This window comes from Crinia signifera, chromosome 3 (assembly GCF_055691185.1).
Source record: "Crinia signifera chromosome 3, ASM5569118v1, whole genome shotgun sequence".
NCBI lineage: Eukaryota > Metazoa > Chordata > Amphibia > Anura > Myobatrachidae > Crinia > Crinia signifera.
Genome location: NC_139219.1, coordinates 27,002,600 through 27,025,565, shown reverse-complemented (window position 1 = coordinate 27,025,565; position 22,966 = coordinate 27,002,600). Strand labels below are relative to the sequence as shown.

General features: G+C 44.5%; 1 protein-coding gene across 4 annotated transcripts in view; it reads left to right on the top strand.

Annotated features, from left to right (window-relative positions):
- Positions 1–22,966, top strand: part of GALNT14 (polypeptide N-acetylgalactosaminyltransferase 14) — a 366,725-nt gene that overhangs the window by 259,274 nt on the left and 84,485 nt on the right. For all 4 annotated transcript variants that reach the window (XM_083175507.1, XM_083175508.1, XM_083175509.1 and 1 more), the window contains exon 4: positions 17,491–17,558. In XM_083175507.1, the coding sequence (XP_083031633.1) occupies positions 17,491–17,558 (68 nt within the window). The remainder of the gene's footprint in view (positions 1–17,490; positions 17,559–22,966) is intronic.

The window sequence follows — 22,966 nt, the reverse complement described above, 5'->3', positions numbered from 1 at the left end:
CCTTAACATATTATTAACTTGGCAAAATAATGTATTCCGACCCAACATCTAAACTTTCAGTGAGTTTCGTGCAGTATACTTTAGTACAACTTTAGATGTCCATTGTACAGTAGGTCAAAATATAGGCCCTGGTCGGTGCGGTAATATCCGCGTGCGTTCGTGCCGCCAATGTTTTGTGTCTGCGCATGTGCAGAGGCGTCTCTGCGCATGTGCGAGCGGGGCGTACGGCCAAATCCCACATGAAATGTGAACACTCCGAACAGGGGGTGGAGAGGGGCGTGAAGGGCTATTTGGGCTCATTACCATATGCATACGCCCCGCGTTTCATGGGCGTTCCCATGCAAACGCTGGGCGTACGTATGGTAATGCGGCCGTGACGCACGTGTAGGGGGCGGACATATGACATCGCCGGATGTCAGCTGCCCGCCCAGATCTCTGCTTTTGCACGGAAAAATGTCCGTGTGGTCTGAGGTTGTGGGAGCTGGTGGAGCACTCGGTTCTGCATTCGATGGTGTGCGACCATCGAATGATGGGGGAGGTTCCCTGAGATGGAGGAGGCGTATTCCGTGAAAAATACACGTGCGGTCCGTTCGGCCAGCTTATTACCGCGTACGGACGGAGTTAGCGATCCGTATGGAAGGCGGGGTTTCGCACGCACGGTCCTGGCCGCATAATCGGATCCGGCCGCACCGATCAGAATAAGGGCCATAGTGCCAGCGGGACAGGCAAAGGCTTAATAAGGGATAGACACTAAGGACATGTTGCCCATACCGCTACTTGAACTTCTCGATGTAATTGAGTTGAGCGAGTTTGGATTTCAGGTCCATGTTCTGTGTATATTGTATCGCTGTCCCCAGCAGCAGGTAAGTGGTTAAGTGTCATATCACTAGAATGTCAGATGCACTGCTTGCCTAATCACAAATAACCTTTCACAAGGCCCAAGAGTACCCGTAGACACGGCCAGAAAATTACCTAATTAAATGCCTTCCCGTGGACATAATGACATTTCCAAATGGGATATTTTTTTTCTCCAGCAGATTTAAGTGATAATTTCATATTAAACAGAAATACTGGTTCTGAATATCTTATTAGAAAGTCTCACATGGTTACGTACCTGGGGTCTACAGTCAACTGCTGCCTGGAAGGCTGTGCCCAAGTCAATGTTCTAACAGTTGGCAAAAGCAAAGACATCGGGGGACACGTCTTGTATTCGGAATACCAGACACCAGACAAGTAATGGTTTAAAGTGGATTTCTTAAACACACACACTGGGGAAATCTAAGATGGGAGCTGTATTAAAGATAGAGTAGCAACCAATCAGATTGTACTTCTTATTCATTTTCACCTTTTAGAAGATACTGGATAAAATCTGATTGGTTTCTATGGGCAGCATCCCATCTTCAATAGATCTCTCATCTTAGTAAATGTACTTCTCTGACTTCTATATTGCCTTTCTATTTACGGAGAGCTCTGGTAGCTTCACAAATCCAGACCTCAAATCTCTGGTGGCTTTCGTGGTTGAGACCTCAGACACCAGATCTCTGTACTGTGGTTACTGCAATTAATACACAAGTTCTGTTGTAACAGCCACAATTCAGACCACAGATCAGTGGCGTAACTAATAAAAAAGCACCCGACCCCCACCTCCCCCGCCGATTTCGGCAGCGCCCCCCCCCCCCCCCCCCCGAGTAAAAGTTACCTCCCCCTCCTTACCCCTCCGCATGCCGCTTGCCACCTCCGCATTCTTGGGCTGGATCTGCGCCGCGGTCTGGCGCTCCTCTTCTCCTAATGAAAACTGACCCTCACAAAATGGCTGCCACTTATAGTAGACCGTATTTAAGGATGCAAGAGGAGACCGCCGTCTTATGTATGGGGGCAGCCATTTTGGGAGGGTCAGTTTTCACTGCAGCAGAAGCGACGAGGAGAGCCAGGAACACACAGCCGGCACAGACCAGTAACAGTGAGTCCCGGCCACAGACGCTGCAGCAGCGTAACCATAGCCCAGCAGACCTCCGGTGCCCACACTTTCTCAGCGCCTCCCTGCCACCGCGGGGTCTGCTGTGCTATAGTTATGCCACTGCCACAGATATCTGTTAACTTCCACAATTCGGCCATGATACTGTATCTCTGGTGGCTTCCACAATTCAGACCTCAGATACAGAACATGGCGACTCCTGCAAACCAAACACCAGAACTCTGGTAGCAAACACAAGTCATACCAAAAGATCTTTGTGATATATGCAATTTAGACAACACTTTCGAAAGAGTAGTACGCTACTACACAAGCTCTGATCTTCCTATTCTCCAGGGAGGCTTCATGCCATATCCCAAGATGGCCACCAAGCATTCTACTGAGCATGATGTGGAAGAAAGATTTTTAGCTCATGAGAGAGACCTGATTAATAACTGTATCAGCATCTCTGCACTGCTGCCTGTTTGCAGTATACACTCACTGGCTGGAAACCCCACACTGCTCAAGCTCCTCTCCATCATCAGTGTTCATGTAACAGTGAGTACGGCTTGTACATGTAACAGTGAGTACAGCTGTGTCTGCTATTTATCAAAAAACCAACCCCACTGGTTATAATTATTGTATAATTCCCAATAAAAACAAGAAAGACATGTATGTAATGCTCCTCAGGCCCATTCATGTAACACCACTGAGTGAGACCTCACATAACATATTATTAAAATGATAAAATCAAGAATTCTGAGCTTTCCAATGTTAGTAATAAAAGATGTCTGTTAATAGATTGATATCTGTTCCATCATTTCTCTCATTAAGTGGACTTAAACTGTTTCTTATTTCATGCTTGATGCATCCTGTTCTTTGAGTCCAATCTGCAGTCATCTTGTGCCAGCCTTGGCACTGGCATCCCCGTTCAAGTGTGATAGTGTCCTTTCACATCCGATAGAGATGAAAATTTGCCACAATTATTCAGGCCCAGGTTTCAGATGTTCTCTGGTGGCTTCCATACTGTAAGTCATACTACAAACGGAAAGCCCCTGCTGCACAGCACAATGCCAAAAGCTTACCTTTACCCTTGTGTTTTCTCCTATGCTCTTGCCACTCTGGTTCCAGGTCTTGGATTTCCTGTTATGTCAGTTGTATAAACAACAAGCACACTGTAATTGGGGGATAGAGGTAGCTAGTACTATTCACATCAAAAGTGCCGGAGTCTTTTTCTAACGGTAGTTGTCAAGATGATGTCGGGCACTTCCTCTTGCGCTGGGGTGGCCAAACCTGTCCTAAAGATCTACCAACAGTCCATGTTTTCCAGACCACCTATCTTGCTCACAGATGTAAGCCACTACCAACTGTAACATTTTCAAACGTGTTCATTTCTAACTGACACATTCTACGTATCCACAGGTGGACTGGAGTACAGGAACTGTTGGTAGATCTCGAGGACCCATTTGGCCGTCCCTGATCTAGCATCAACCTGCTGCTGCATAGAGAGGAAAAGTTTTGGGGACGTTCCATCAATCTGGATTCCTCCTTTCCTCTGGAACCATCATATTGTGCTTGTAATACACATATTTCAAGGGGTCATTTGATCTTGGGTTTGATATTTATCTTGGGTTGAGAGTAGGGGTGATGAGAGGGGACATGGTGGGTACATCAGAGAGACACAGCCACGCTCTCTGATGACGTGGCCACATGACGACCCCATAGTACCAGGTCCATAACACTGTATTGCAGTCCTGGTGGGGAGAGCTAAAAAAATATTTATAGACAACAAGTGAATTAAGTTAATGCAGTCGAAGACATAAATTATACTTTTCTTCAATTGTTCACACAAAAGAAAGTTTAATTCTCCGACTGATCTTGTTATTAACATTGCGCGTTAGCAGAAACAACAGCTGTTCCCTATGTTAGCGCGGTGGTATGTTATACCAGTAAATCACCGAGAAAATACGTGGGCGGACAAATTACCCATCTCAATTTAGAATACAATATGTGCTACATAAACTTATCTCTTACTTTTCTCCAAATTGTTGGTTTATATTTTGATCAATCTGTCAGTTTTTCTGATAACAAAAAAAAGAAAATTAAATTAATTAACCATTGCATTATGATCGGAGGCGAATATTAAACCAGTCAGAAGACATTTCTAATTCTTGCTTCTATAATATCATTTCTAGATAATGCGTACATAATGCCTACGGGCATGGGGGGGTGGTATCTTATTGTAGGTCGAAGATGTCTATGTGGACAATCCCTAGGTCGACCCCAAAAGGTCGACATGCACAAGTCCGACACAGGAAAAATGAGGACACACGCAAAAGGTCCATAATTGACCTAGGTTTTCACATTTTTGTGGTGTAGACACCTAGGAATGGATTCTGATGGCACCCGCCCCCCCTACGAAGCAGCCTATTTCTTCCCCCCCCCCCCAGTAGCCTGACCATAACTCTACCTGCTAGTGCCTAACCGTAATCCCCAAATTCTGCTGCCAAAGCCTAAACCCCCCATCCTGCAGCCTAACCCTTAGTCCTCACTTCTTGGTGCCTAACTCCCCCTTCTCGGTGACTAACACTAACCCCCCGCTCCACAGCCTAACCCTAACCTTCCCGTCCCCACAGCCTAACACTAAGTCCCCCCACTAGTGCCTTAACCTAACTCCGCTTTCCCAGACTCAAGCTATCAGGAACAGAGAAAGCCACCTATATACAGGTGGCAATGTCTTGGGCTCAGTTGCTTAGTGGCCAATTCCAGGAATTTAATACACAATTATATCACTTGAATGCCTGGACCATGCCCAGAGGCGTGTCACCTACGCTTCTAGTCACCATAGCAATGGGACCCTCTCGGCACCCATTGTAGTTACTCTTATGACTCTAAAGGCCTAATTCAACAATATACAGTACCTGTACCATACAGTATAAGGCTTGGAATTGGATGTGGATTGACACTTCTAAATAAAGCTTTCACGTGTCACTTTGTAGAGAAAGGAGATATTCGCTAGGAATAATCAAGCGCTATGACAATGAGCTGATTCTAAAATGTAAGCTGCTGCCTGGGTGTGAGGGTAGTCACTCCCCACTGATAGAAAAGAAAAGAGTACTTGCACAAGGCAAGTTAGGCAGCGCTTATTTCAATGAATAAACCAAATGGTGTATCAAGGTATAAATTTTACTGTTTAACCCCTTCCCTACGAGGCCTTTTTTGTTAACTTTTTTTTTTTTTCTCCTCGCGTTCAAATAAGCGTAACTTTTTTAATTTTCCGGCTATATAGACACATGAGGGCTTTTTTTTTGCGGGACAAGTTGTACTTTTTAATGGTATCATTTACTATACCGTATAATATTCTGGGGAATCAGGAAATAATTCAATGTGGGGTAAAAAAAAAAAAACGCCATTCCACAATTTTGCGCTGGTTACGTTTTTTTTGGAGTTCATAGTTCGTTTAAAATAATGAGTTATCTTTATTCTATGGGTTGTTACGATTCCGGTGATACCAAACTTATATAGTTTTCGTTACGTTTTACCACTAAAAAAAAAAAATAGAAAATTTTACGGTTTTTCTAATTTGCGTCGCGTCGCCATGTTCTGCGGCTTATAACTTTTTTATTTTTCCACCTACGGACCTGGGTGAGGGCTCATTTTTTGCGGGCTGAAGTGTACTTTTTAATTAATACCATTATGGGATATGTGCGACTTTCTGATCTCTTTTAGTTACATTTTTTTGGGTAGGCGATGCGACCAAAAAACGTAGTTTTGGCGTTGGGAATTATTTTCCGTTTACGCCTTTAACCGTGCGGGATAACTAATGTTATATTTTAATAGATCGGACTTATAGGAACGCGGCAATACCAAATATGTTTATTTTTTTATTTTTTATTTATTTTTATTTGTGAAATGGGGAAAGGGGGGTGATTTGAACTTTTAATATTTATTTTTTTATTTATTTTTTTTTAACTTTATTTTTTTTTTTTTTTACTTTTACTACAAGGCCCCCTAGTGTACTTGACCACTAGGGGGCGCGATCGCCTGTACTAGGTTCAGCCATAGAGCTCTATGGCTGAACATAGTGATTTTCAGCACTTCCTATTACATCCTGCCTCAGGCAGGATGTAATAGGAATGCTGACATGGCCAGCACAGGGGTCTACATTAGACCCCTGGCTACCATGGCAACCGATCGGCACCCTCCGATCTCGCCGCGGGGGGCCCCGATCGGCGCCGGAGGGGGGCGCCCCCCCTCCGATCAGCTATTTAAGCACTGCGGGCGCTTTTAAAGGGTTAAACGGCCACGATCGGCGAACTCGCCGCTCGTGGCCGTGAGAGCAGGTACCTGGCTGTAATATACAGCCATTACCTGCTCTCTTTCAAGCCAGCTCACTCCGTGAGCTGGCTTGATTCCCCCGCAACCGGCATATGACGTACATTTACGTCATATGTCGGGAAGGGGTTAAAAATGCATATAAATACAGTATACATTTACAGGAATAAAACAATGAATAACATAACTCAATAAAACTGGAAAGGTGGGGAAATAAAAGTAAACTGGAGTTATTAATGGCAATAATAAAAAGGAGAATATCCCGCCTCAGTGGACATTTGTATAGTGGAAAAAATATATATTTGTGATCACTGAATTGTGGAGAGCAGGTAAGTGCACTTTACCGGCTTGGAGTCCTGGATCCTTTTTGAAGAATGTAATAGTAGCTGGAGAGTCCTCACAATGTGTGCAGCAGTATGATGTGCCGCTGGAGGAGTCAAAGATCGCAGATGGAATCAGTCCTCTTGTTGAGGTGTGAGACGGATGGTGAATGTCTCAAACACCGGAGGGATGTTAATGCAGCGATGTGACCTGTTGTTACCAGCAATGGATGAAATATGGCTTCCGTGTCCAAGTTGGAGACCTCGCTAGGTATAGATGTTGTTGACCAGTGGTGTCTTGGATCACGGTGTCCGCCTTTAAATGGAATCCAGTATTTGGGTGTAAATAGGTATCCACAATGGAGTGGGTATCCACAGAAGTGTCCTGAGGCAATGTCCTGAGGCAGGGATGGACAAGGGGTTCACCTAACGCGTTTCACTGCGTCCTGCAGCTTTATCAAAGGTGTGGGGAACTGTGTACCTGGTTCAGGTATATATACCTTCTCTAATGAGAAATCTAGTGCACCTGTGAGATGCAACATGGCAGTACAAAACACTCAAATTAAGCAAAAAACAATAAAAAATAGGTAGGCAGACATATAGCATAACAATGTTATTATGAGTCACTCGATATCCTTTCAAAATTATGTGCACAAAATTCTTTTATTGTATTTAGCTCCGATCACGTGATTTGCGGAGATCACGTGATCGGGATACTGTCACACTTAAAAAGGGAATATATATCCCATAAGACCACAAACAGAGAGATCGTTAAACAAATACATAACTTATTCAGCAACTTAAACATTGTAAAGGTCATTCATAAAGCATTTGAGGTGTATATAGGGATCACGCATTGTATAGTCAGTTTGCTTGTGGAACGCAAATTGCGTTCCAAATCCAATGGAGTTCAATCACTTCCGCCTCTACCCCGGAAGTGAAAAAGTTGCTCTGAGGAATGAGTGATTGTTTAGGGAGCATAGAGGGGCGCGGCATACAGCAGCGTTAACCCCCATGTGTATTTGTCACTTCAGCGTCATTATATGACGCAAGTGATCACGTGAGAGGGGGCGTCTATTCACTCGAAGATTTCTCCGCGCACATGCGTTCCAAATGGAGGACACGTGACCGGATTGACAAATCAGCATTGAGCATAGATATGCAATAACTGGATTGAAAACATATTACATAATTTGCCTTAGAGATGTATATATAGACTATATTAGACATCCAAAAACTAACAAGAGAGCCCTTGGAGGAACGAGGTGAAAAAAATAATAAATAACTTATATTAGATAATAAGATAAATTTTCAGTGTTAAAAAACGTAAATGGAGAGGACTAATCATGATGAAATATATTCATAATAATCACAGTAGGTATCAACCATGGGATTTCATATATACTAGGCATCTTTTTACGGGCACAATTAATATAATTAATAAATAAAGTCCCTCAGAGTACAATGATTATTATTATCCCTGTTCATATCCAATAAAGGAAGAGAATGCATCCGTTCAGGTATACTGTGTCATTATTAAATTTTTTATATATATGTTTGGAATACTACATTATAATGAGACCTCTGTTTTTGTATATATGGGATCTATTCAGAAACAGCTAAACAAATTTATATTACTAAATTAGTGCTTGACCAGAGAGAGTATCAGGGAGGGGAGGAAAAAAGGGAGGGGGGGGGAGGGGGAGGGTATGAAAAAGTGGGGACATGAGAATTTTTTTGTATATATATATATTATGAGGCCAATGGATAAATTTACAGAACTATATTCAGCTCCATTGCCTCATTTAATCCTCTGGGAAAAAGTGAATCCATTTTGAATGTCCAAAAAATCTCCTGTTTGCACAGGATGCGGAACCTGTCCCCGCCCCTCTTAGTGGGCGGTACATGTTCCAATCCCGTTAGTCTCAAATCCTTGGGATCATTCTTATGGCATTCAGAAAAATGTCTAGAGACACTGTGGAGGAGAGATCCTTTTATGATGTTCCGACGATGTTCAAGGAATCTGGACCTCAAACATCGTGTGGTTCTCCCCACGTATTTCAAATTGCACGTACAAGTGAGCAAATAAATGACAAAGGAAGTATTACAATTAATAAATCCCTTTATCTTCATTTTGTCAGTGGTTGTAATAACTTCGGTCGATTTATTAGTGATAAAATTGCATGTAATGCAATGGTTACCACCACACTTATAGCATCCTGAAGGTTTTGTTGGGAGCCAGTCGAGTGAGGGGGTTGGGGCAGAAATTTTGGGGCATTTTAGGCTACTTGGGGCTAGCAGGTTTTATAATTACTTATTTTTCTTAAATATGAAAGACGGTTGGGGAGGAAGTATCTCCCTCAATATGGAGTCTTGTTTTAATATTGAGTGGTTTTTGTCTATGATTTTTTTGATTTCTTTATAGTCCCTATTAAATGTAGAGATAAAGGAGATACGATTCTCTCCATTAGAGAGGGGGTCAGGATGGCATTTGTCCTTCGGACATCTGTCCGTCAGGAGGGCATCCCTATCTCTCTCTCTGCTGGTCATATAGGCGTCTTGTACGAGTTGGGAAGGATATCCACAGTTTTGAAATGCAGAGATGAGGTCCTTCGCCTGGCTGTCAATAGAATCCAATTGTGAACAGTTGCGTCTGAGTCGCAACATCTGTCCCTTGGGTATGTTCTTCACCCAAGGAGGATAATGACCACTCTTAAAATGCAAATAAGAGTTGGTATTTACAGATTTTTGATAATTACTAGTATGAATTGAGTTATCAGCACTCCTTAAAGTAAGATCAAGAAAATTAATAGAATTGGGGTGGTATTCGTGAGTGAACCTTAAATTAAAAGAGTTTGAATTTAAATGTGAAACAAAAGAAGTGATAGATTTGTGATCCCCATCCCAAATGAAAAATAAATCATCTATATAACGGCCATAGAGGACCAGGTTCGCGCCAAACGAGGACCCCCAAATAAGTTGGTCCTCAACCTCCCCCATATAGAGGTTGGCATAGCTTGGCGCGAACCTGGTCCCCATGGCCGTGCCCATCACCTGTAAGTAAAAAGTGTCTTGAAAAAGGAAATAATTGTGTTTAAGGATAAATGATATGGAATTAGTGAGAAAGTGTTGGAGTTCCGCCGTCAGATCACCATCCTCTCTTCATTTTTTAGAGATGGTGTTAATTCCCAATTCATGTGGAATATTAGAGTAAAGGCTCTCCACATCCAAGGTTAAGAAATGATAGGTCTCTTTCCAAACAATATCCTTTATCAAATTTAGAAAATGGGTAGAGTCACGGATGTGTGATCTGAGGGTGGTCACCCGTGATTGTAAATGGGAATCAACGAATTGTGAGAGGTTGGAAGTGAGTGATTGGACACCAGAAATAATAGGGCGACCGGGGGGGAGGTGAGGTTTTTATGAATTTTGGGGAGGTGATAAAAAATAGGAACCAAAGGGTGAGGATTAAACAAAAATAGGTATTCATCTTTTGTGATAATAGAATTAGTAAGTGCTTGATCCAGGAGTGTTTTTAGCTCCAAAATATATTTTTGTGTGGGATTATCAGATAATTTAGAATAAAAGGAAAGATTCAACAGCTGGCGAAGGGCCTCATCCACATAGCAACTTCTATCCTGGATGACAATCCCTCCACCCTTGTCGGCCTTCGTGAAGACAATGGAGGTGTCTCCAGTGAGACCGACAAGGGCTTTTTTCTCCCACACTGTGAGGTTATCTCTAAAACCATATTTAGATTTTGTGCCTCATCCACAAGTGACAGTTCCTAGTGAATTTACATCCTCATAACTACTGGTTAAATTCACAATATGGTTCCCTGCATTGAATTAAGGGGATGGGAATACTTTAAGAAATCATGAATTGAACATTGATGAGAATACAATGGAGCTAGTGACTCCTTATCCCCTCTTGTAAGAAACCCTGACAGTTGAAAGGCACAGCAGCACATGATCACACAGGGTCTTATCTGTGCTGGTGTGCATTCATCCATAGCATGCTGCTGCTGTTAGTGAGAACTGGAATCTTTCTTTAGTTAAACACATTTATTTAATTTGAATATCTGGTGTCCCGTGAGGCATCCTACTGTAGTCTCCCTGATTTTAGTTTCCAAAAGTAGGCAAGTGTGGTTTTAATGGGTATAGTAATGAACACCATCAGCACATCAGTTTTTGAATTCTATAAATCTAAGTTTAGAGTCATAAACAGATCTGACTAGCCCACTTGCTGCTAGGGATCCGTTCTATTCCGCATTATATTCCTGGTCAGCATTTTGCCCTCTTGCTTTCAACTTCAATCAATCCAATTATTCAAAACTGCAACTTAAGTGTTGAGTGATGTATTGTGTGTGCCCCTGGGGAACGTCTTGCTTAACGTTAATAGCTAGATGAAGCCTAATGCAATTGAGTTATGGATAAGAGTGAGACGTTTTAATGCTTCGGATTCTAAACTAAAAGACACATTCTAAAATTAAATAACCAATTTATGAAAAATTTATGTATTTTAGGATTGAATTATGACTTGATGCCCCATCACCCCTGCTGGGCTTCTGTACCGGGAACAATACAAGGAGTTCTGCTTGGGAAATTATATTATTTGCATCCAGGCTGCCTGAAATATGATAAATTCCGAGTCAATTTTATCCGTCCCTCATGTCCCATAAACAGTCTCCTCCTCTGTTAAAGTAATGTAACGGTGTTTGTGTTATTACTGTGTGGTACATTCGTCAGTCAGTAATCAGAGTAATTATATACTGTACGGTGTGAGATTACGGACTCAGACATATAAATTCCCAGCGCGCGGATACTGGTGGAAGAGGAAACGCTATTTTGCTGTTATGTTCAGTATAAAGGGTCTAATTCAGACTGGATCGCAAAGCACATTTTTACTCAAATGGAAAAATGAATGTGCACTGCAGGTGGGGCAGATGTAACATGCGCAGAGAGAGAGAGTTAGATTGGTCGAGGTGTGTTCAAACTGAAATCTAAACTGCAGTGTATTATGGGGCATACACACGGGGAGATTTATGCTTCATATCTTAAGGACCATACACACTGGGCGACTATGCCCAGCATGTATGGACAGCGATGATGGCGTTCATTGCTCGGGGGGAAAGCTGCTCGGTGCATACACACTGAGCGGCTTTCCCCTGCCCTGCGCCGATGACGGGGGGGGGGGGGGGGGGGCAGCTTTACATAGCGCAGATCTATGCAAAGCCGTCCTCAAAGCCGCTCATCTGCTGGTATTACCAGCGGTACTTGTGTAGTTTCACAGCGGCAGGGAAATCGCATCCCATCGCATGCGATCTGATCACATGTGATGGTACTTTTGTCGTTTTCAGTTTCCCCTGCCCGCGGATCGCATTGCATGCGATCGGATCGGGAGGTTGCGTACCGCGTCAACAAGTCGGAAGGACGCTCGCCAGGCTTCGGGCCCTCCCGACTTGTTCATACCGCCACTATCCACGCCGGTGAGGAGTTGATTCTATAAAGCGTAGCGAGCGCAGCGAGACACCGAGCCCGAAGTGGGGTGAGCAGACAATGAAAACGAGCCCAGAGCATGGCGAGCGGACGCAGATTACTTGACGTGTATTCCGTGTTCACTCGCGGGGCTTGCTGCGCTCACCACGCTTCGGGTTCGGTGGCTCACTGCGCTCGCCACACTTAAAGTCAACTCCACGCCGACGTGGATAGTGGGGGTATGAACAAGTCGGGTGGACGCGTACCACGTCCCCTCGCGGGGCACGCTACGCTTGCTGCTGAACCCCCTTCGCAGGACGAAGTCACCCGCACGGCTGCAAATCGATGTTTCGCATATACATCCGTTCGCAGCCTACGGGACCAAACCAAAATCATTCGATGGCCGCCGACCATCAAATGATGTGGAAGGTACACATAAAACTAAGACACTCTCAGGTGTCTTAGCTATGCATGTGTCCTGGAGGGGAACATGGTGGGCAGATGTCAGCTGCCCGCCCCAGCACCCGCGTCACTAGGGCATTAGCGTGAGAATGCCCAGTGGTTTCATGGGAATGCCCATGAAACACTGAGTGTTCCCAAGGGCGCATCCCCCGGCCTGCTGCCCCACGCCCGCACTGTTGTGTATGAGTGCCCGGCGAACACTCTGAAATGCACATGGGCAGTTAGGAAGCATTGCACTCCCCTGCGAATTCGCATGGGAGCGCATGGACCAGAATAAGGTCCAGTATGTATGGGAGATCTAGACGGGTGTCTGGATTCTGACGGTCAGTATACTGACATCGGAATCCCAACTGTTAAATGCCCGACAGTCGGGATCCCGATTTACAGGGGTTATTCATCCTCTTGGGAGTCTGCTGGCCCGCAAAGGGCTTCAATTCCCACCATGGTCCTAAATGTGTGGAGTTTGTACATTCTCCCCGCGCTTGCGTGGTTTCCTCCGGGTACTCCGGTTTCCTCCCACAATCCAAAAATATACCAGTAACCTAATTGGCCTAACAAAATTAACCCTAGAATGTCTGTGTGTGCGTGTACATGTGGTAGGGAATATAGACTGTAAGCTCCACTGGGGCAGGGACTGATGTAAGTGTTCAACCATTCTCTGTACAGCGCCGCGGAATATGTGTGCGCCTTTTTAGAAACTTAATAAATAAAAAATAAATGGTAAAATGTATCGAGCGCAGCAGATGTTCACCAATTGAGGTTCCCATTAGTCGGGTGTCAACATTGACACCAAAAAAAACCAACATGTTGACCATTTCACGTGTGTCAACCTTTTCCGTATGGGTAATCTGGGTCGGTCTCGGGATTTACTAAAGCTAGAGAAATAAAAACAGCTCTTGTGGAATGGAACAATTTAATTCCACAAGCGCTGTTTTTATTTCCTTCGTTTTGGATTATCTTTTAAACGTGTAGAGCAGGCATGTCCAACCTGCGGCCCTCCAGATGTGCTAAAACTACACATCCCAGCATGCATTGCCATCATTCTAGCATTCCCTAATAGCCAAATTGTGGCAAGGCATGCTGGGATGTGTAGTTTTAGCACATCTGGAGGGCCGCAGGTTGGACAAGCCTGGTGTAGAGTATCCCCTTACAACAGCTGCAGAGTGGGATTGAATATTGGAATCTGTTGCCCATCCAACCTTCAGTGGATTTTTTTCTTGGGATTTCCTACATTCTCACTGCGCTTGACTCGGATGCATTGTCTTTAAGGCCTGGCACTTGGAGATGACATCATCTCCAAGCTCTGGGAAATCCACCGATCGGGATCCCTGGGGCATCCCATGGGGCACTGCTGCTCTCTGCATAGCAGGGCAGACAACAAAGAAGACTACGTGTGCCCTGTCCCCTAATTCGTAACATTTTGGAGTTCTGGTCTCTCCCACTGCTGTAAATGGGTCCCGGTTTACACTGCTCCACAACACAGGTCCTACCAATGTACAACACTGCCCAAATCCCAGGATGCATTCCCGGGTCACTGGACTTGCAGTATTTTTTTTTTTTTTTGGGAGGGGGGTTCCAGCCATGTCCCTGGGCTCCAGTGTTGATGATCAGTAGTCTCAGGGACAGGGTCCAGCGGCAGCCAACTTCTCCTGGCCTCTGCCGGGCAAGCAGGGCGGAAGCATTGGCGACGATGCTTGGCAACACCCCGAACTTGCGCCTTCTGTTCAGCAGTAGGGGACACAGACAGGGGCTGCGGCTGACGTCTTCCACGACGGAAGAGGGTCTGCTGGGCATCCGCAACTGGGTTACACAACCCTAGCATTATTTAATAGTTCTATCCTGTGTTTCCTGAGAATGAAAATATAACAGGACAACAATAATCTTAGCCATATGTTTCTATTAAAGCATGTACAAATATATCCCCCTGGGGCTCGGGAATCTTCCATTAACCAAAATAGAATAATGTACAGCGTGGCTATTCAGTAACCCGCATCCTTCCCATATTGTTCTGCACACACCAGTGACGCCATACCTATACTTAAACAGATGGTTGGTCTCACGCTGCTGGGTCCTGCCGGGCTGGGATGTACGCACGGCCATCTGACACGGTATATAAGATATACACCAGGAGACGAGGCTGTGAGTATGAACATTACAGTATTTGTTTCATCTCAATCAATTTATTATTTTATTAAGAGCTGACAGAATAGGAAACGACTTTCCAGACCAGGTTTTAGAGCAGCAGCAGAAGGAAAATTCAATCCAGTCCAGGTTGATGTGATCATGGTTGGACTGATTAGCAGCACCTGTGGCTTTCTGATATAAGTGGTTCCAGGGCAGACAGTCATTGCTCCTGATGGTGGCGCAGCTATCCAAGTGATAGGCTGGGGGTGTGGGCTAAGGCAGGGACCACTGGAACATTGTGAGGAGTTTGTACTATGTAACATCTGTATGCTACAATGCTGTAACCATCCTTGCCAATGCGGTTTACCTGGTATGCTGTTTATCTGCAGTCAGGGATTTCATGCTTGTTGCCAGTGGTTACATGCTCATTGTTTCTTGCTCTATGCCCACTGGGATGGCAAAGTATGAACACGTCAGTTAAAACAAAAAAAATCATGAAAAACAGTGTGGACCACTTTCTTGTCGACCTTTTGCTTGCGTCGATCTTCTGTAATGTTGATCTTCTGTTTGTCAATCTAGACCAGGGGTGGGCAATAAGCGGCCCTCCAGCTGTTGATGAACTACACATCCCAGCATCCCTTGCCTTTGTTTTTTCTATTTTGCCATGCTGAAACTGATGCAAGGCATGCTGGGATGTGTAGTTCATCAACGCTTCCGACCATTTGATCAACCACGTGATTGTCCATCTTGACATTGTTGATCCGTAGACCGTATATGAGAAAGATGGTGGTGCCATACAGCTATGATGACAATACAACAATGAGTCTGGCACTCTCTGAATATCGCTGAAAAGAAGGAAAAACCTGTAAAAATAATCTCAAACTCTACTTTTTCTCTTCCCAATAAAATAAAGTTTGCATTGTGGCGTGATACATCCGTACAGGTTCTCTTTTGTTTGCAAGGTTTTATTCGAGTTAATGTCATACTTTCTGCGATCAAATAATTTTTCTTCCATCATTTAAATGTCTTTTCCTATTGGGCCGTGCTCACAATTCACATTTATCTTTGCGAGACCCAATAATACAATTTCCGTGGAAGAACAAGTATTCAAATCCTGCAGCACAAAAGGTTTGCTTATCTCCAGTAATTGTGCATTATTATTTTCATACACTTAAATTAAAGACAACTTGGTATTTTTCTTATCGCTACACCGCTCCAGAAACAGCGGATAAGGGAAATGGCCTGTGTTACTGTGCTACTAGGCTTTGTTATTCTCTGCAATTAGTATTACACATAGCCAAGGCGCTGCTGAAATACTGGTGGGCGCAGGAAACCTACAAGCGAATCAATGAGAGGAGGATTCCCAAAGCATTCAAAAATACTGTGCATATGTAAAACGTTAACTAGTGTGCTAAAATAATTTTACTTATAATGTTTCACTCCTTGTTGACGTTTAACCACACCATATCGCTCCTCATTGACTCTACACCACACCATATCGCTCCTTGGTGACGTTACTCAAAGGCCGTATCATTCTTTGCTGACATTACACCACACCATATCACTCCTTGGTGACGTTACGCCACACCCTATCATTCCTTGTTGACTTTATGCCACACCGTACCACTCCTTGTTGATGTTAAACCACATCATGTCACTCCTAGTTGATGTTAAGCTGCACCATATTGCTCCTTGTTGACGTTACACCACACCCTATGACTCCTTGCTGGTGTTACACCACACCGTATCGCTCGTTGTTGACATTACATCACACCGTATCATGCCTTGTTGACATAAATATATGCCACACGTACAGATGGAGCCGCTCTCATCTGAGCGGCTCTTAGTACACCGACCGGCTTCTGCCGAATGCCGCTGAATGGGGCACGTGCACATCCCTCCTTGTTGACCTTACACCACACCATAACGCTCATTGTTGACCTTACACCACACCATAATGCTCCTTGTTGACCTTACACCACACCTTATCTCTCCTTGTTGACCTTACACCACACCATATGGCTCCTAGTTGACATTACGCCACACTTTTAACTCCTTGTTAACATTACACCACAGTGTATCCCTCTGGTTAACCTAAGTGACCTTACATCACACCTTATTGCTCCTTGTTGACCTTTCACCACACTTTATCGCTCCTTATTGACCTTACACCACACCATAATGCTCCTTGTGGACCTTACACCACACCTCATCGCTCCTTGTTGACCTTACACCACACCATAATGCTCCTTGTTGACCTTACACCACACCTTATCTCTCCTTGTTGACCTTACACCACACTATATGGCTCCTAGTTGACATTACGCCACACTTTTAACTCCTTGTTAACATTACACCACAGTGTATCCCTCTGGTTAACCTTATAACATACTGTATTGCTCCTTGTTGATGTTACGACAGACTGTACCGCTCCATGTTGACGTTACACCGCACTCTATCTCTGTTTGATGTATAACTAATTGGACTCAACACAATTATGAATTACAATTTTTCTTTCAACTGCTTTCATTGTAGCTGTGTATACGTTTCTTCACATAGGGGTCAATATACTAGATGGGAGTTCTATTGAAGATGGGGTGTTGCTCAAAGCACCAGAAGGTGTTAAATAAATAAGAAGTGGAATCTCATTGGTTGCTACGGGCAACATCTAACCTTCAATAGAACTCCCGTCTTAGTAAACTTACCCCACACTCTATGTAGTGAGTGCCAGGCTGTGTTTCCTCTATGTTAGTTCCTATAAATATATTTCATGTTATCAAAACATTTTTGAATAATACGACATCTATATTTGTTTCTGCAGTGTGTTAAACCGAACACCTATGCACCTTATACATGAGATCATCTTAGTGGATGACTTCAGTGATAACTGTAAGTATAAAGTACCTACTGTGTTTCTAATGACATATTGCATTGTTCAATCATTGAAAGCATCTGTATTATTATGGGAGAGGTGGGGAAAAAAAGGGTCACCAACGAGAGCTGGGATCCAGCAGATCAGTCAGTTAAAAGATCCGTATCTTTTGCACGGGACAACGGTTCACTTTGAAAGAAGGGGTGATTTGATAATAACGAAGCATAATTTGTTTTACGGTCATTTATTGCCAACTTTTTTTTTTACTTTTTTTTTTTTTTTAAACAGTGAGCTGAACAAATAAGTACATACATGACCGAGTAAAACACTGATCGATGGCTGGGTACAGAATCGCCATCGATGGTAACCATCGATGGCGTCTGCGTCGATGGCCATCCCTAGCAGCAGCAGCCTTGTTATTCTTTCTTTTACTTGCAGCAGCAGCACTGAACTCAGTCTCCAGAGTTAGTACATCTCAGCTGCCACAGGTGGCAGTGCTGAGCTCAGGCTAATGCATTGTAATGAAAAACGAAACTGAAAGTAAAAGAACGACGGTTCACCTTTTTGGGACGCCGGATCTGTCCAAAAGACCTGCTTCGTTCGCGAACGACCCATCTCTATGTTACACTATAAAAGGATGAACAGACACCACACTATTGATAGCACTATGTACTAGAGATGGCTAGTGAATCGCTGCCTCGACTCAGTGACTCGAACCATTAAGCTGAATACATGATTCGAGTAAGTCACTGTGGCAAGAGCCGAGACAGCAGCAGCAGCATTATAGCATAGTAAGCGCAGCACCTCCTCTCTGAATCGTCAGGCACAGCGTTTATTCCCCGCTGCTTAGCAGCTGACAGGGGGGGACTCCCAACAGCCCCCCCACACCGCGGGACACTGCCGCCCGCGGGTGGGACAGCGGGACAGGTCCTGACAATCGGGACTGTCCCGCTAAAATCGGGACTGTTGGGAGGTATGCTAACTTCCTGTCTGCCGGCACACAGCACACACTGAGGGACAGAGACTCTGCAAGTCCCTGAGTGTGCTGTGAGCCGTGCACTGTCTCCCTGTGCCTGCAATTCCATATGAGTAGTGACTCGAGAGCCGAGTCACTGTCTCAACACACTTCACTGAGCTGAGCCGTGCGGCTCAACTCATTCCAATGAATAGTCTTGCCCATGACTACTATGTACTGCATTTCACTATGTTAAAGTAAACACAGCAAATGCCACAGTTTATCTTTAAATCACATTCACAAAAAGTTTTTTCATTCCCAATATGGAACAAACTTGACCCATTATTTAGTGTCTCTCTAGAATTTGGTGAACTGAAAAATAAAATTTTATGTTGGCCATTAACGACACCAATCAAACCAAGCCCCCCCCCCCCCCGTTGTGTGGGGGGTTGGGCGGTTGGTGTTGTCACTGACTGATATCGTGAATGATATCGGCCAGTGTGCATGCTCAAAATCATTCTCCAATCCTTTTTATTCATTACAATGACCTGTAATGTCGCCTTATATAGGAAATTTAATCTTTTTTACACAACATTTTTTATTTAAATTTATATAACAAATGTGAGCGACGCTGGCTTTTTAGAAGATATTATGAACATCTCCCCCAGAGCTGTTAGCGCTCAAAGGGTTAAATGTGTGTTCTACTCCTGGACGTACCACATCGATTAAGGTAGATCTAAAATCGATCAACATCGACTGAAAAGTGTCCAACAGCGATCAAATTTGACCTTTTGTAAATATCCCTTGAAGTTAAACAGTCACAGAACCGGCATAATTTACATGAGTCCCCGTGGAGGACTAATATAGCAACCCTTCCAATTAGCCATAGAACAGAGATCCCCCATCTGCATTTCTCTTTTTTTATAAATATTAGAACAATATAAATAGGGATAGAATGGTATGATGGGTTGTGGCAGCGATCCGCCATCGATGGTATCCATCCGTGTTGCTACCTGTGCTTTACATTGATGGCAAGACTAGAATGACCAGAAACCATTGATTGGCTACAAGTATGATGGCCTTGTATTCCGATGGGTGGCGGACCAATCAAAGTAGGCTAATCTGTGCATTGCGGTTGATATACCAATAATGGAAGGGGACTGCAGCTACTGTAAGTAAAGAATTAGGTAGGGTGCACTCTGGAACAAAAGTATCCCCATGCTCCCCACCATCAACCATAGAAAGCCATTGTACATCGATTGACAACGGTTGATCATCAATGATCGCTAACCTGGCCATCCTTACCCAGTGAAGAGTTAGGCCTCCTTTCCAATTGGACTATCCCAGTGAAGTCAGTGAGGTTGGGATGTATGCTTATTATTGTTTAGTTTTATTACTAAGGCGCTACCAGGGAATCACAGCGCCATACACAGTGGGGGAACACACTGCATTACACAGTATAAGGGTCATCGCACCCAGGTCCTGATTCATAGATATATGCAATGCCGGTATTTACACAGTTGAGCGTAAATACCAGGAGAGAGGGAAGATGGTCTTGCTCAAGGAGCTTAGTCTAAAGGGAAGAGGGGAGACAGAGGAGGGAGGGAAGGAGGAGGGGCCTCCGTGGGGCTCATTCACACAAGCTTCCTGCTTTTAACAGCCCCTGTGGGGACAATTGATCCCCACAAGGAAACATATATTCTATTTACATGGGTAGCATTAAACAATGCCACGAGTTAAATAGTCTATGAGTAAAGGAACAGAAGGAGGAAGGAATAAGCTCTGCTACAAATGAGCCCGGACTGGTTTGCATCTCACGTACAGTAAAGGGCTATTAAGCCTTAAATATAAGCTGATCCAATATGAATAGGCATTGTGTAACCTTGCAGATATATATTTAAATGCCTCCCATACAGCGTACGTACAATTGCTCCTCTCAAGCTTGTGTTATTGTTGCCGCAGGCTCTTGTGAAAAGCAATTCTATCACACAGACCCGGCACGGGGCTCCTGTAATCCTCATACACAGCAGTTTCATATTTTCTAACATTTTAATTTCTTATTTCCCTGGGACATTCGACTGCTGAGCCGGCGCCTCTGAGTGCGTCACGCGTGATAATGTCTCCGTGCGCCCCCCCGAAGCTCTGTAATCTCAGCATGTCAGGATTACTGTATTTACTTATACGTACCTGTGATTTCACATTTCATTCCCGTTATACATTGGTAATGCTCTTCTTCCATAAGTATCGCCATTACAAGTGCAGGGGGTGGGGCAGATGGCAAGAACTGCGCCAAACGCACAGAAGAACAAATAATACAGTAGGGATTAAGTAAAAACCGGACCAGGACAAGACCCCAGAACTCCGGACCGGACATCAAACTCTGCATTCTGAAGCTTGTAGTATCAGGTTCAGGGGTGTCCTGTCCAGGGGGGTCTTGTCCAAGGGGATGTCTGTGATAGTTATAACTAGGGACATGGGGAAGGGGAGATTACAGCTCTGCATGTGGTCTAGACTAGGGTTGCCGACTTTTGTATTCTCCTCTCCGGGAGAAGCCCGGAGAGGAGACATTCAGCAGCAGCTCGGGGGTGGGGCTTGGACGTGACATCATTAAGCCCGTGGAGGGGCTAAAATGACACGATTGTGCCGTTTTAGCTCCACCCCCTCCTCTGAGCCCTGCAGATTTTGCCATTTAAATGCCAAGGTAGGGATAAGGTGGCCGCGATTGGGGGGGGGGGGGGGGGGGCGCAGTGGGGGTCTTGCTGAATCCGGGAGGGTTGCCCACCTTTCCGGGGGGGCGGGAGGGGGACCGGATTTTCGGGAGACTCCCGGCCATTCCGGGAGGGTAGGCAACCCTGGTCTAGACCGTTCCAATATTTGCTACATGCCCGGACCATACAGGGAGGCTTTATTCTCTCCCTCTTCCTCTCCCTGGTGACAGCTGTCCCCCCCCCCCCGGACCGGACACTACACTACAAGCTCCAGAATGCAGAGTTTAATGTCTGGTCCGGCGTTCTGGGGACTTGTCCGGGTCCAGTTTTTACCCATACCCTGATACAGTATGGCTGAGTAGAGTTGATGAACAAGGACATCTGCACAAACAAAAAGATTCTTGGGATGATAAAAAACCATTGATGACAACTAGGGACAGTTGGCTAACATGGGGTTCTGACTGCAAGTGCAAGAACTCTGTGGCAGTTCAATAATGTAGTCAGTAATATATATTTTGTTTACTAAAGAGCAGGGATAGATTTGAGGCTGTCACTTCGCTGATCGTATTGCCAGGCTGTGGGGACACCATGTATTGGGGGGGGGGGGGGGGGCAGCTGGTATGACATGGTAGGGGGTCAATTCATTTGTGCTATTATGTCTGAAAAAGGTCTGTCGTCACCATAGACAACGATACGGAATGCAGTCACCAATGATAAAGTGATAGAATATATGGGTTCAGGATATTTTTTTGTGTCAACCTTTTTGTCAAGTCAACCTACTGCATGTCAACCTTTTGTTGTTGTTGACCTATTGACTGTCTATCTAGTCTGTCGGTCAGTGAGACATAATGTATATGATTCAAACGGGTTTCTTTACTAACATGGCAGTTCTATTGAAGATGAGATGTTGCTATGGGATACGAGTAAGATTTTATCTATTATCTTCTAGAAGGTGCTAAATAAATAAGTAGATTCTGATTGGTTGCCCATAGCAACAACCCATCTTGAAAAAAACTCCCTTGGCAGGGGGTCCGTGGGACCAAATGACACGGATTGCGTCACTGTAGCCCCGCCCACCAATGTGCAATACCGGCATTGCACTGCAGGGGCGTGGCCACATTGATGCAATTTTGCTGGCCATGCCCCCAAACAGGACGTTTCTCCTTAGCTCCACCCTCACCCCACCTCTTTCTCATCCCATCGGCAGCCCCGCCCCCTGCCTCTGGACTGCCCTCTCCTGTATCAGGGTAGAGCTGCAGATTTGGGTACAGCAATGGAAAACAAGGTGACTTTAGTAAAATTAGGCCTGACAAGGATGTAAGTGGCCACTTGCATCCGCCGCCCTCTCATTGGCTATTATTCTGATGTCTTCCAATTTATTGCCGAAAGCCGCACTTTACAGAAATGAAAGCTGCAGTAATTGATTGCACCTAAGAGCCAAATGAGAAAATCCAGTTCCGGGCGAAGACAATTGGAAGCCTTAAATACATTTAAACTGTAGAAGATTGAGAGATGATGTGACAAGATACAACGAATGTTCCCATGAAAGTACACCCTGTAGTAATAGATGAGTTTAATAAGTTTTAATGGATTCATTTAACACCCTCACTGTCTGCATTCAGGAGGCCTGGAAGTAAATGAACTGTCGTCCGTCATTGGGTAAATCATCAGCTTTTATTTCATCGTCGCCCGGCCCTGTGACACAGCTGAGGCTACTGGAATATCAGGGGAAGGAATGACATAGCCGGGACTTATTATATGC